This window comes from Sebastes fasciatus, chromosome 22, assembly GCF_043250625.1.
Source record: "Sebastes fasciatus isolate fSebFas1 chromosome 22, fSebFas1.pri, whole genome shotgun sequence".
In the NCBI taxonomy this organism is placed as follows: domain Eukaryota; kingdom Metazoa; phylum Chordata; class Actinopteri; order Perciformes; family Sebastidae; genus Sebastes; species Sebastes fasciatus.
Genome location: NC_133816.1, coordinates 9,494,640 through 9,508,557, shown reverse-complemented (window position 1 = coordinate 9,508,557; position 13,918 = coordinate 9,494,640). Strand labels below are relative to the sequence as shown.

The window sequence follows — 13,918 nt, the reverse complement described above, 5'->3', positions numbered from 1 at the left end:
TTACGTAATTCTTTTTCAATTTAAATGATATTTTTTTAGCCCAGAACAAGAATTTGGGGAAACCTAAATTTGGGGAAATTGTGCCTTTTACGTTTGGGTTTGGCTCTAAAAAAACTTGATAAATTGTTAGCAGACACCTGCATCTCTTCAGGGATCAAATTATTTCCATTACTGTTCAAGTAGCCTGTGAGTAATATAAGGTTATTTAGTGTTGATACAAAAGTGTCGCAACCGACCCCGCTCTCCCCTATTTTCCCAGCGATTGCCTCAGATTTTCCCATTGTTTCATTCATTGTGGTAAAAAAACACTCATCTGGCATGATGAGCAAATGCTGGGAATTATTTGAAAATACAATGTTCCGTAAATCATGACTGCTAACTCTGACCTCTTCCTCTCGTGGGAGGGAGAAACCTTACGATGAGCGTAAACATCTATAGAGGTCAAATTTCCGAGCATAACTTTTGCTTCATTTGGCATTTGCATAATGTAAAGTCGAGTATGAAGACGGAAAGCAGAAGAAGGTCATATACTTGAGGCTTTTTATAAAGTGATTGTATTCCCATTCCTTGTGTCCTCGTTCCCAGGCAGGCAGCGGCTATTCAGTGTGCTGACACAGATTTTCCACCTCCTCTTTTCCAGCTTACAAGGAGGGTTTGAGCATGCTGGTCTCTGGGTTAACACGCTATGGGATGGAAAAACCTGATTTTCCCCTTTTGTTTGAAGGTCTTTTGGTGACTTTGCCAAGCCATTTATAATGAAGAAAACAAGTAATTGTGTGCTTTGTTCCTATTGATTTCAGCCATAAAGGAAAAACAGACTCATCATAATGGAATTTGTTAGTTTTCTCACAAGAATATGCATGTCATTATGTTATGCTATACTCTTATCTATATTGTTAGAGGCAAATGGATTACACCTACAGTGGCCTGATCTGTATTTACAGCAAGAACAGACGCCATATATTCCAGTAGATGGCGCTACTCGTCTATTTTATTGCCCCACGTGTGACCTCAAGTACTTCTATGATGTAGTTCTCATGCTTTTTAGGCTACTTTGAAGCACAAGGAATTTAAAGAGGATAAGATAAATTGCAGGTCTTTCGACGCTTTAAAAAAAAAAAGAGCTTACAATGAAGAGCGAAATTGCTGTTTTTGCTTCCTCGCCAATCAGCCAAACCGAGCGTTCGGTTTCAAGGGCACTGGGTCCACACTAAGCTCACATCACAGACCCCAACAGGTCCATTCACACCACCTGACCCTTCACCTTTTTTCCCCAGTCAGCTACCACCACCTAAATACCAGTTCTACGCTCGTCCTCGAGCTCAAAGGGGCCCCAAACAGAGAGAGGAGAGGGTGGGAGGGTTCGAGGGATCTGTCAGTCAAACTTAAACACATTGTACATTGGATTAACACCTCCCCCCCACCACCACCACCACCATACCAATACCCGTGGAAAGTGAGGCCGTCCACTTTCCCATAGAGGTATTAAGGTGATATGATGTTTTGGCGCGTCAAGGCGTCCTCAAAGTTCCTCCTTCTTTCTGTGCTGCCTTTTGTGTAGCCGAGTGCGTCTGGTTCCCTTCCTTTCCAAGTGTGTGTGTTATAATATTCCCTGTGTGTGTGTGTGTGTGTGTGTGTGTGTTTATCACAGACAGTGTGGTGTTCTCTTGCAAAGCCGGCCCCCCGCCCCCTCTTTCTCCTACTGTGAGGGGAATTCTGTACCATGTGTCTGCGGTTTTCAGGGAGCTTTCAAGGAAAAAAAAGCACAGAGGCCTCACAGTCCCACCACTCCCCCCCAAACGCCCTCCTCACCTCCCCTTCTCGTTTTCCCTCCCTCCCTCACTCACTCACTCACTCACTCACTCCATGTGGCACTTTTTTTACACTTTAAACCTCCCTTTTTCTCAGCCTGCAGCTATATGGGGTGAGCTAATTTCACATGCAGCCTGTAATAGAGAGACATCTATAATCACGGCAAACATTATGAGGCGAGAGAGGGTGAGCGTCAGTTGGAGGGATGTCGGGGGGGAGGAAAAGGGAGGGAGGGGAAGACAGAGAAAGGCTTTTTGTTTGGCTAAGTACACTATGTGAAAGAGGGGGCGGTGAGGAAAAGGGAACTGGAAATACATTAGAAAATGGTCGCATCTGCTGTGGTATTTGTGGCTCAGATTACCTCACATGCCATGCCAGCGGATGGACCCACTCGGTTTGACCGTGACTGTGTGCGTAAACTAACTTTTATTGAGTCTGCAGTGATTAACTTTGCCCTAAAAGCTATATGTATGGACTGCGGAGGGGGGGAAGAGGGAAAGTTGGGAGGATTAGCACAGGCAGTTTGCAGAGTACTGACTATAATCCAGAGCTTTATTGGCTCAATCAACATACAGTAGGTTTACTTAAGCTCAAACACCTGTACTATGTTGTTTATAATGGCAACTTGAAGGGGGAAAATGGTGAGAAAAACGTACACTTTCTGTAATCTTAAATCACGCCCAACCTCGAATAAGTATGAATGATGGGAAGGAAGCAATTTAGCAGCATGGAATAGCGCCTACATTAACATTCCCACATGTGCTTTGGGAGCAAGAGCCATTTCCGTGTCCTACATCCAGCGACTTTCCTGTGGTCTGCGCCGTGGAGGAAGTCATAAAGGCAGGAAGACTTCCTGTATTGTTTGCCAGCCATGTAGCGGCGCGGACATGTACATGAGGCCATAAGGCCCGCGGACCGATGATGTAAACACCATAAAATGAAGCACTCTCAGGCCCATCAAAGAGGCTTGAGACGTACGTCTGACCGCAGATTTATATATCACTCCGTTATACTAGATCTTTTCACAGGCTTGAGATGCGTTTTCACTGGGCTCAGCAGTCGTGTTAAAGGATCTCTCTTGAAAATAAATTACGTCATGACAACAAGTGTTATCTATGCAGTCTATATAATCTTTTGTATTGTACACGATTAATCAAGTTGTACTAGTTTAACACTGTGCTTTTATTTTGACACGTTGTGGGGACGGTGTTGCAGGTTTTTTCTAAGTCAAGAGCAGTGTTTAAAGAAAACATTAAAGGTGCTCTATATGATATTCAGAGCATTAATATAGCAGCAAACAACTATTTGCTATGTAAAGATATAGAGGAGTAATGTCTACCTGAGCAGAGAATTAAGTCTTTCTTTACATAGCCACTCTGCACTGTTATCATGCGGCGGTTATGGGCCTTTCACACCGTTTGCGCTGCGCTCGCTGCTGGGTTCAGCGCACATCACAGTGCTTGCACGCCGCAGCGAAAAGCCATCGTTTTCGAGAGACGGACCATCACGTTAGGGGCTCCACATTTGCATAAAGTTGAGATCTAGGCTACTTTATGCAAATCAGGGGAGTCTGACGCGACTCGCGGCCTCTGGAAAAACTTTTAAACTAATCATTGTCGATCTAAAATGAAGACGGATCCAGCAACTGCATGGATTATTTCTCGCATGAAATGTTTTCAGAAACACTTTTCGGTGAATTATTTTTGTAATGTACGTGAAAAAAGTTTCCAAAGAAGCTGCCATGTGGGTTTCCGGTTTGAAAGCTGGGAGCAGCAGCCCACGGAGGAAAGGGTTTGTCCAATAAGGTGCGTAGTAGCAGCCCATCAAGTGTCAAATGCTGGAAAGTGAGGTCATCCCTGCGGACACGTACCATTACAGCTGATAACGCCTCCTTCAGTCTCCCCTCACCACCCCAGTTATTTTCATTTATACACTGAAATAAAACACTGTTCAGTAAAAAGAGACTATTTCACACAACAAATGCTATAAATTTAAGTGTGACTACTGCTATGGTCGTTATCTACTAACAAAGATGATGCATCAGGATCTGAGTGGCCTACCATCTCGGCTTAACAACGTCCTGGGAGAAATGTGTACAACCTTTAGTGTGGAAGTTTCGAGCGGGTGATTTTTACTTCTCAGATCGTTTCATTTGAAGGATTTTTAGAGGCAAGAAGGATTTTTATGAGGCTGTACAAGTATTCCTGCAGTGAGGTTATTGAGTTCATTTCTGCTGCGCTGTGCCAATGGGTGCATGTAGGTGTGTTTACAAAGATACAGTTTCACACACTCACAATGAGGAGATGATACACCCGCCCGCTCAGACACAACAGGTTCACCTGTTGGCCTCCATCCAGCGCACCTCTCTCTCTCTGGAACTGAACTCTGTGTCCTCTCGCCTTGGCCCCCATCCAGTATCCCCTCCTCCTCCTCCTCCTACTCCTCCTCTCTCTCTTTCACTGCCTCATCTTGACCGGAGATGTTGCCACCACAGCCAAACCGAGGCAGGCATTGTCGCTGCCTGTCGCCACGACAACCAGATGGCAGCTGCGCCCGCCTCTGCTCCTCCATTCTCTCCTTATATCACTGGGGATGAGAATTGAGTTTATCTTGACTTCTCACGTCAACCAAGGAATTAACTGGTCCATTGCATCACAAGGAAAAGACTCTTTCATTCATTCAGAAAACTGACTTTCATGAGAATCATGAGGAACATTCTCGCTACTAATACTGAAGTAGGGCGAGAAATCCCCTCAGGACTCACTTTGTTTAAGATATACGGGAACGTAAAGAGTGTAGGTTTCGCTAACCCTTCAGGTGTGGGTGTGTGGGGGCTATTTCTTTACTCATGCAGGTGCTACCAAGCTCTCTGACCTTATTGACACTCAGTAAGGGAAGTGAGAGGATCTGCAGGTGCTGATCTGCGTGTGTGTTCTCATTTCTATTAATTCCTACGGTGCCTCTGTGTGGGTTCATTTACTTGGCCATCTGTGGACGACACAAGATCCCATACATGTTAACAAGAAGAGAAAGAAACTGATTTATCATGCCTAAAAACAGCTTATTTAATTAAACTGAGTGCTGAGTGAGAGGGGGCTCACCCAGCAAACACCAGGTTGGTCAAATTACCAGTAAGAAGAGTGATTAACTCCGCTGGCAGCCCGCCAACCTTGAGTGCAAACGATCTTATCAATGGGAGTGGTAGATGTGAGTAACGCAGTGGATAACAATCGAGCTGTTTTCTTTTCCACATTACAGTGTGACATCTGCTGCGGTCTGTGTGAGTTAAAAGACAGTGGCGAGTCAGTGTGCGAGGGGCATGAGCCCGCCAGCGTCTGTGGCATTTTGTGCAGATGTTCACACTTGGCCTCAGCCCGTAAATTGTAGCGTCTTCCGCTCTTCTTCTTTTCCCCCCCTTTAAATCAGTAGCACTGTTGTTTTCCTGTCTTAAGCCTTAACAATCATCCCCATTACATCACTCGAAAGGAAACAGAAACAAAAGAAACCACAAGTCCTTTTGTTGTTTTGACTTTTTTTTCTCCTTTTAGTCAGTTTTTTTTTTTTTCTCTAAAGCAACAGAACTGTCTACATCAATGGCAAATCTCACAATATTCCCATTCAGTACCATCCCTCTGGGGGGAAACAGGAGGAAAACAATTTAGAACAGCAGCAGCACATTTCCTGCACATTTTTATGAACATCTCGCCAACCAACGCAAATCATATAGCCACTTATACTCTTTAACCCTGTTCGTCTGAGCTCTCCCAAAGGAACTTTAGTCATGATACGTGGCTGTGGCCATTGAGTTCGCCACGGGCAGCCAAAGGAAAAACAAGATTTCTGCAGCGAGTAAAAAAAAAAAACGTTCATTCAAAAGTCCATGAGATGCTCAGAGCTCCCTCTAAATGGCAGGATGATAATGTCTGTTTGTGCGCTTTCTTTCTAAACTACACCATTTGGCTGAAAACTGCTGAGTTTCAATACGAGAACATCTCCAAAAGACATTAGAAACATTTCATCATGAGTTTGCCTGCGAAGTCTTGGATTTATGTGCTGAATCTGGTTTGAAGTCCAATTGTTTTTCTGCATTAGTAACCGCTATTAGAGGCAATTCAAACCACAGATCCCAATCTGCTCATAATAAAGCTGCATTGTTATGCTCCAGGCCTCAGAGAGTCATGTGACCACAGTGAGCGAGTTCATGAACTTCCCCAAGACTGGCAGACAAACACATGAGTACAATTTGGAGCTACATAGATGCACAATGTTTTTTCCGTGGGTGGCCTTTTTTCTTTCTCTTCATGCGTTTTCTTTTTAATCCTCCCGGTCAAAGTCTTGGCAAATTCAAGGTTAAAGCGTATGCAAGTCCTCGCAATGACCTTTATCTCCAAGTGTCACATAAGCAAGACGGCGAGGCCAGATATGTCACGGTTCTTCCTCCCTGCTGCAAAAAGAAAACAACGGGAGGGAACACAAACGGTTACATGTTTAAAACAAAAGCAATACGTCCAGGCTTGAGAGAGCTGAAGGTTGCTTCTTGAGGTGCTTAGTCTTTTTGTTGTTGGTGTTGGTGTTGGTGTTGATGTTTTGGCACTGTGACAATTAAGTCCTCCATTCCCGGCAAAGAGAAACAGTCCAAAACTCCTCCGATTAGCGCCACGGCTGTCAGGTCACGTCATCTGACAGCTCATTGTGTCACACCGAACAAACATAAACACGTTATTTCATGAGAACTGTACAGCCAAAAAGAGACAAAAATAGACACAAAAATAGACATAATATATTCTGCTAGGACAGCCCTATTAGTGCTAGCTGCTAAGACGGGGGCAGACAGATAAAAAGGACAGACAGGCACTTCAGTGCTGATGCATAGCGGAGATTAAAGGAAGAGCTAAGCATAGAGACGGAAAGGAAGGAGGGAGGCAGAAACACTTTCAATTCAGTTTAAAAATTTAAAAGTGTAAAATGTTTGGTACCTTTAATGTATAAAATAACTGAGAACAAATTTCATTTTTATTATTTCGTACTGACAGAATTGAAGATCTGACCCCCTTTCTGGTGCTAAAAGCAGTGTGCTGACCGCTACAAAGCTAGCATTAGCATGGCTATTGATAGGGTCTCTATCCTCAGCTGTAACGTACCTAATGTTATTTAGCATCCTGAGACGGAGTGGATTAAATGAGACACAAGTGTCTGGAGCTAATAGCACTAATGGGATTGCTTGGCTCTGTATCAGGGGTCTCACCCTGAGCTGTGGTCAGCAGGACGCGGAATTTACGTCCTGGCATGACGATGCTAATATGTTAATCTGACCTATAGCTGGCTTTAGCTACTCTATCCCCCTGCTACAAGTGCCTTTTTCTTTCAAGCCTGTGTATGTTTTTTTAATACTTTAGGTGTATGGCTTTGTTAAACAGAAAGAGAAAAAAGACAGAATAAAAGCAGCACAAGTTATAATGAGCTGAATGCTAACACAGGCTAATATTTCTCACAGTAGACAGGAAGGCCAGCAGATTGGCTAGTACCATTAGCGTTATTTATGTTAGTGAAAATGCTGCATTCATGTCATATCAGATATTTATTGTGATTTCCAGTTTCAGACTTGAATGTTACACTGTGTTCATTTGAACCGGGAAGTCGTAATTTTCCAACTTGAACACCCCCCTGAATTTGGATTTGTGACTCGGAAACTTAGCAACCTCAAAATCCAAGATGTCTGTAAAAAAAAGCTGTAGTGACATACTGTTTATTAGCCCTTCTGTCTTATTTGTGTCTCGTTAAATAAGTCGTACACATATTATTGTCCAACTTCTATCTTCGGACATGTTGCTACGGTGTTTATATGCGCAAAATACCAACATAATGCGTTGTTACCCAGCCAACATTTGTATGTGGGGCCCGTGTGGGTATTAAATGGGCTGAAAAATGGGCCCTATATGGGATTGTCCGCGGGTTCCATAATGGCCCAATGTCAATTGCCCACATGGATTCCATGCAGGATTACAATGGGTGTTATGTGGGCCCCAACTGGGCAACATACCCAAGACCCATCTTAGTCCTAAGTTCTATGTGGGGACTCCATGGAGACTCCATGGGCTGAAATATGGGTTGTAAGTGGGTTTGTCCACAGTTTCCATGTTGGCCCCATTCCAGTTACCCTTGTGGGTTTAATGCAGGAGTACACTAGGTGTCTCTAATTTCCAATTAGTGACCCACATAGGACCTACATGGGTAGCCCACTTGGGGGAGCCCATGTGGGACCTATTTAGTTGACTCAACTGGGCCACATTTGTGCTGCCCATACAGTAATTTCCCATTAGTGACCCACCTAGAACCCACATTAGTTGACCCAAGTGGGCCCCAGATAAGATGCCCATTTTGGGCCAATACCCACTTGGTACCCAGGTACCCCCAGCATAACCCATGTGGGGCCCACATAACCATGTTGGCTGGGTATCAACTGGTATTGCTAACAATGGCTAACAATGGCTAACCTGGCTGGAGCAAACCCCATTAAGTTTTCTGACTTGTTGAACTTGAACGCGGTCAACTCAGGCGTGTCGTCATTCCCAGCTCCGACTTCCGATGTAAATGGAACGTAGCATTAAACTCTCAGCTCAGTAAGGGGTTAATTTTACGTATATAGTGTTATATTGACCATGCATACTATTCTTAACCCTCACATGACCGACTCTGTAATCATGTTGCTTGCAAGTTGTAAACACCGGAATCATCCCATATGACATGAACGCAGCAAAAGCTCACACCGGTGCTACCCACCCTTTATTTATATCTTCTGCTGCATTTTTTTTGTAACTACATCAACTCAAGCACAAAAAAAACCCCAAAAACCCAAAGCTTCAGTTAGTCGAGGCTAAGTTGAAGTTCTTTGTAAAATGGCTACAATCTGAAAATGAGGCACTTTTTGAGCAGATATATAATTCTATTCATTATCTTTTTTATACACTAAATAGCCACCATTATACTCTTAATGATTCGAATTTTTCTCTTGGAAAAAAATAAAACTAAAACACCAATCTCCATTGTTTTTTTTGCACCCTTCTCTGATTGGCTTTCACTCAAGGAATGAGAGCAGCAAATAGCTTTTTCAAGAATGTCATTTGGCACATATCCCCGTTGGTTTCCACAACCAACAAGATGAAAGCGAGGGGAAAAAAAATAAAGTTTTCCATCCGTCTGTCAAAGTGCTTCGGGGGCGTGTCCCATCCGGCTGCTCTCTCGATGTGATTGGTCGTCACAAAAGGAACAGGCGCAGCACTGAAGCTCTCCGAGTGGCACCAGATTGTTTCCCAAACGACGACACACTGACATCAGCACTCTGGAAGAAAAAAAAAGAGGAAATTGTTTGGTTAGATGCAGAATAAACAATAACCCAGATATGAAGAAGAAATAAATATTATGACATGTATATACAGCGTCTCTTGCTTATCAGGTTAATTATAATATCTAGTGTAAGTTATCAGTGTCTGCTTATCGGCAAGGGAACACGGTGACCCTAAAAGGAACAACAGGAAGAAACAATGAAGCCACATAAGCTGGAAAAAGACTGAGACGGGAAGAAAGCGATAAAGGGAACAGCGGGGAAGAATGAGAAAGCGAGGACACCTATTGCTGCAGGCACAGCGAGGGCAAACAGATCCAGGAATCATGGTCAGGTTTTTCTGGCAATTTCAGCTCATCACATCAAATCGGACGTGTGAGCACAGGTGTGCATCGGCAGTAAAATGTCACAACTGTAATAATTCTAAAAGGTTGAGTCTCACCAGTTCTTTCCCGGCCTTGTTTGCACAGTTGATAGGATTAGCGGGAATGCAGACATAATGGTAATTCTGCTTCGGAGTAGAGACAGCAGACGAACCACATGGCGTCAAACAGCCATCTGCTTGTTTTACGGCCCTTGTGCACGGTGTGATTTGGGGCTGTCCCAGGCGAAAGTTGACAATTGTGAGAGAAACCTAGTGAAATCTTTGGCGATCAATCTGGTTCTAATGGTGGCACTGTGAGACACGACCACCGACAGCTGATTTAAGGGATCAGCGTGCTTTTAATGGTGTCTGAACACCTTTCCAGTGCTGGAATCAGAGGGGCCTGCATCAGCTATTTTACCCAGCCATTAAAGCCGACATCAACTGTGCAATTTTGGGCAAAGAAAGTTCACAATCGTTAGAGAAACACTGTGGAATCTTTGGTCGTCAAATCAAAATATTGGTCCTAGATTGCATTGTGAGAAACATCCACCGACGTATCAAACTACATAATATTACTACGATAATAAATAAATTAGAAGAAAAATGTTCATCCCAGGCCCACAAAGTCCAAGGCGATGTCTAAAAATGTCTTGTTCTGTCAGTCCAAAATCCAAAGATATTCAGTTTAAAATGATATAAAACAGAAAAGCGGTAAATATCCGTATGTGAGAGGCTACAAACATTATTTTCTGCCATTTCTGCATGAAAAATCACCTCAACGATTGGTTGACTGTGAAGATAGTAGAATTTACAGCCTATGAACAAAAGGAAAACTTAGGGTGTCTGTGTCAAATGTCTATTTTGTATCATGTCTTAAAATGCACAATAAAACTGTTGATCAGAAAAAAAACAATTGCTCATTTTATATCATGTAGTTTGACATCATATTGGAGGACAAAACACTTGCACGAGTTTGACAACATCTACGACACCTTCAGTGCTGTTAACCTACAAGAGCTCAGTGCACTACTCCCACACACAACTGTGAACATGCCAAAAGCCCAAGACGGATTGTTGATGTTGACACCTCCACCCCAATCACCTATGAAGGAAGACAGGCCATGATTGGACTGTCGTGCAGGATGCCATCATGTCTCCAGGCCGAGTCACGGCGAGAATTTATGATTCCATGTTGCTACGACCCCACCGACCAATCAGAATACGTAATGAAATTATGCAGAACACACTGGCTGACCCGACCCTGTGCAAAGTCAAAGCTGATAGCGCGACACACTTTTTATCTGACCCATTTTTACCCAGTGTGACATGCAATTAACCTGCAAGATAGCACGCGGCGTGCACGGCCCTTTAAACCAATGTTATGCTATTGCTCTGATTACAGCATTGTTTGATTAGTGCATTCGGTCACACAAGTAAAGGTCTTTTCATGCATTTTAAAATGTTTTTGTAAAAGAGTGAGTGCAAAAATGCTAAATAGTGGAGTTCTTTTAGAGTTTGCAACGAACGCAGGACTATAAAGATTAGTCGATGCCCTTTAAACTGGGTTACTTTCTGTCAGATGTGATGACTCACACCAAAGGCACTCAGGCTGCCGTCAGCCAAAATAACAAATGCACAAAGCTAGTAAAGAGAACAGGCAGAGAGAGAGGGAGAGAGAGCAAGAGAGAGAGAGAGAGAGAGTTCCCTGTGCCTCTTTTCCCTAAAATTTCCCAGCAGCGCTTTGACTCTCTAATTGCATGAGGGTTCTCTATATTTATGCCCCTCCCTCTATCTCTCTCTCGCTCTCTCTTCCTGGTGCAGAGAGCTATATTTAGCCCCCCTCAGCAGCACAGACGGTTCCCGCCAGCCGGCCAAGCCGTGACGGCCTAAAGCCGAGCGGGAGCAGCTCCCTCCTTCGTTCAGTCGACCAGCTCGAAAACAGCAACACAGCCAACCAGAGGGTAGCGGAGGAGACGGGCTGGACGCGCACTGGTGCGCCGCCACAGACACACACACACACATGAAAACCACACACATAAAGAGACACAGAGGAAGATGCTATAATTATGCGGGTGACATTCACTTAATGATGACCTTTCCCCAAACAGACACTGTAAATTATACAGGGAAACAACTCTCCAATGCCTCATCCTAATGCACATGCGCCCTCTTACATGCAGGATATTGTCCGCTCTAATCAAATATTGCTTTCTTATTTTCCCTTCCACGAGTCTGACCCTCCCTTGGTGGTTTGTCCATCGATCTCATTGCCTCGTTTCTCCATCAAATCGACGTAATAACGAGCGCAGTGAGGACTGTGTGTGCTTTCTCTTCCCCCTTTCTCTGCCAGACTGTTTTAAATCAAGAGGTTAGACGAGGCTATCTGCCTCCGCAAGTCTGCGTCTAGCCAATAACTGTTCTCTAGCTGCCTGTGTGTGTGTGTGTAATTAGGAGAGTCTGGGTCTATGTGATGTCTCAATCGAGGCCAGTCTAAAATTGAAAGCCACCCTGTTCTCCGGTTGTAAATCGAGTGTGTCAGTCTGTCATTTTCGTGCCGCCCCGGCTCCCCACAAGACACGGAGCTAAGCAACGTGATGTGAGTCACAGAGTCCAACGGTCACTCGGAGTTAAATCATATTTTATTTTAAAAGGGAGAAACCTATGTTAGATTTATTAGACCTCAACATACGGTTACAATAAATGGGAACAGCAATATACTCAACCGACCTGCGTGGCTCTACAGACTTCACATGGGAAACTGGAAATCCCCACGGTGTTTATTGCTAGATCTCATCTTTTCACCTCATTTCCCCGAGCCGGGAAATGTGCTACTCCTTGCTCGGAAGCATCAATCTGCGCTTTGCATCCAGGCTGAAATGTGTGGTTTAAGAGATTTCTCCTCAACCACCAGGTTTAAGCGCCATGTGAGCAACCTGCAGAGATGTTGTTGTGCAAGAAACCTTCCAGCTCTGACCTTTGATCTCTACATGTTGAGGGATGCAAGGAACTTTCTCCAGGAAATAATGAAGGTATTACATCATTATAAGGACGTAAAAATCCCACTCTCAAGCTGCTTTTCCACAGTGGCAGCATTTTCTGGTGCCAGCAATCCTCCAGCACTGTTATTATATGTGATTCCATTAAATCATGCAGCGGGTAAGAGGTACGTGGAGACAGCTGCAGATCCGCTGAACGAACGCCGGCAGACTGAAGCTCCCGTGTCACCTCGTTTCATTTCTCTCAATGACGCCAGAAAGTCTGTCAGTTATGAAGAGATAATGTTCTCAGCGTGACCACAGTGCATGTGTGTGATTTCACAGTGCTTGTTTAGTTAGTCATGAATCTGGCACCTGTGTGAATGACGATTACTCCACCCAAAAATCTATCTGTGAGTATCAAACGCTCGCCTCCTGTGGGCTTCAAAGGAGGTTGTAAAGAAAATTGCTTCTACATGCAGGGCGGCGGCTGTACTCTGTTTGTATTAAGAACAGTTACAACGGGGTTGCAGCTTCACGGTGAAACAAAAGTACCAGAACATCCATAGTAACATGTAAAAACAACCAGTGCAGCCGAACCCATTCATTCCTCTGTAGTCCATGCGCAACACTCATCATGCTCCAAATAGTCGCGTTTACACTGTGAAATTGCGAAATACTTTCGTTTCAATCCTCATGCAGGACCATATAGAGGTTGTTCTGTAGTTTGCACGCAAATCAGCACCCACTTCGCACTCTTCCACTGGTCGGACCAGCTCAAAACAAAGTCACTGAGCAAGGTGACAGCCCAAGGTGACAACCTTGGGTCGACCAAGGTTGTCACCTTGGGCTGTGGGAAATTATAACGGCTTTTATGACTATATTTTACAGACTAGGCAGCTGCAACTCAGCATTGCCTAGTTTGACAGTTTGATCGCAGTGATAATTTCATTAGTTTCGTGACAAAATAAGTTACGTCAGCGACTTTTTTCCATGACTAAGATCAGACAATGACAAGACGGCACCGACGTCATTAACATCAGATATCAAACATGCAATATCGTTGGCAAAAAAAGACAAGACTAAAAGGTAGTTTAAAAACATAAAACCTTTAACAAAATCTCTCTTTTTTTTTTTACACCTTCTACCTTCTCTTCCGCTTTCTCTATCACTCTCTCTCTCTTTCTCAAACACACACACATTGCACTGCGGCGGCGGCGGCGCTCAGTTTGTCTCTGTCCTTCTTGTCTCACACCTCAATCCTGACAGTTGTGCTTCTATAATGCATAAAGTTGGCGGTTTGCTGGTCGGGTCGGGTTCAGGTGTTTGAATAACGCATATTTTTACGTGTTGGGTGGTGCGGATTGGCTCTCATACTGATGAGCGCAGTCAGGAGGATTCAAACTAACTGCAAAGCTACAT

General features: G+C 44.0%; 1 protein-coding gene across 1 annotated transcript in view; it reads right to left on the bottom strand.

The window, feature by feature from the left end:
- Window positions 1–5,329: 5,329 nt before the first annotated feature.
- Window positions 5,330–13,918, bottom strand: part of LOC141760762 (insulin receptor substrate 1-B) — a 49,541-nt gene continuing 40,952 nt past the window's right edge. The window contains exon 4 of the mRNA XM_074623826.1: window positions 5,330–9,151. Coding sequence (XP_074479927.1) covers window positions 9,144–9,151 — 8 coding nt within the window. The 3' untranslated portion in view covers window positions 5,330–9,143. The remainder of the gene's footprint in view (window positions 9,152–13,918) is intronic.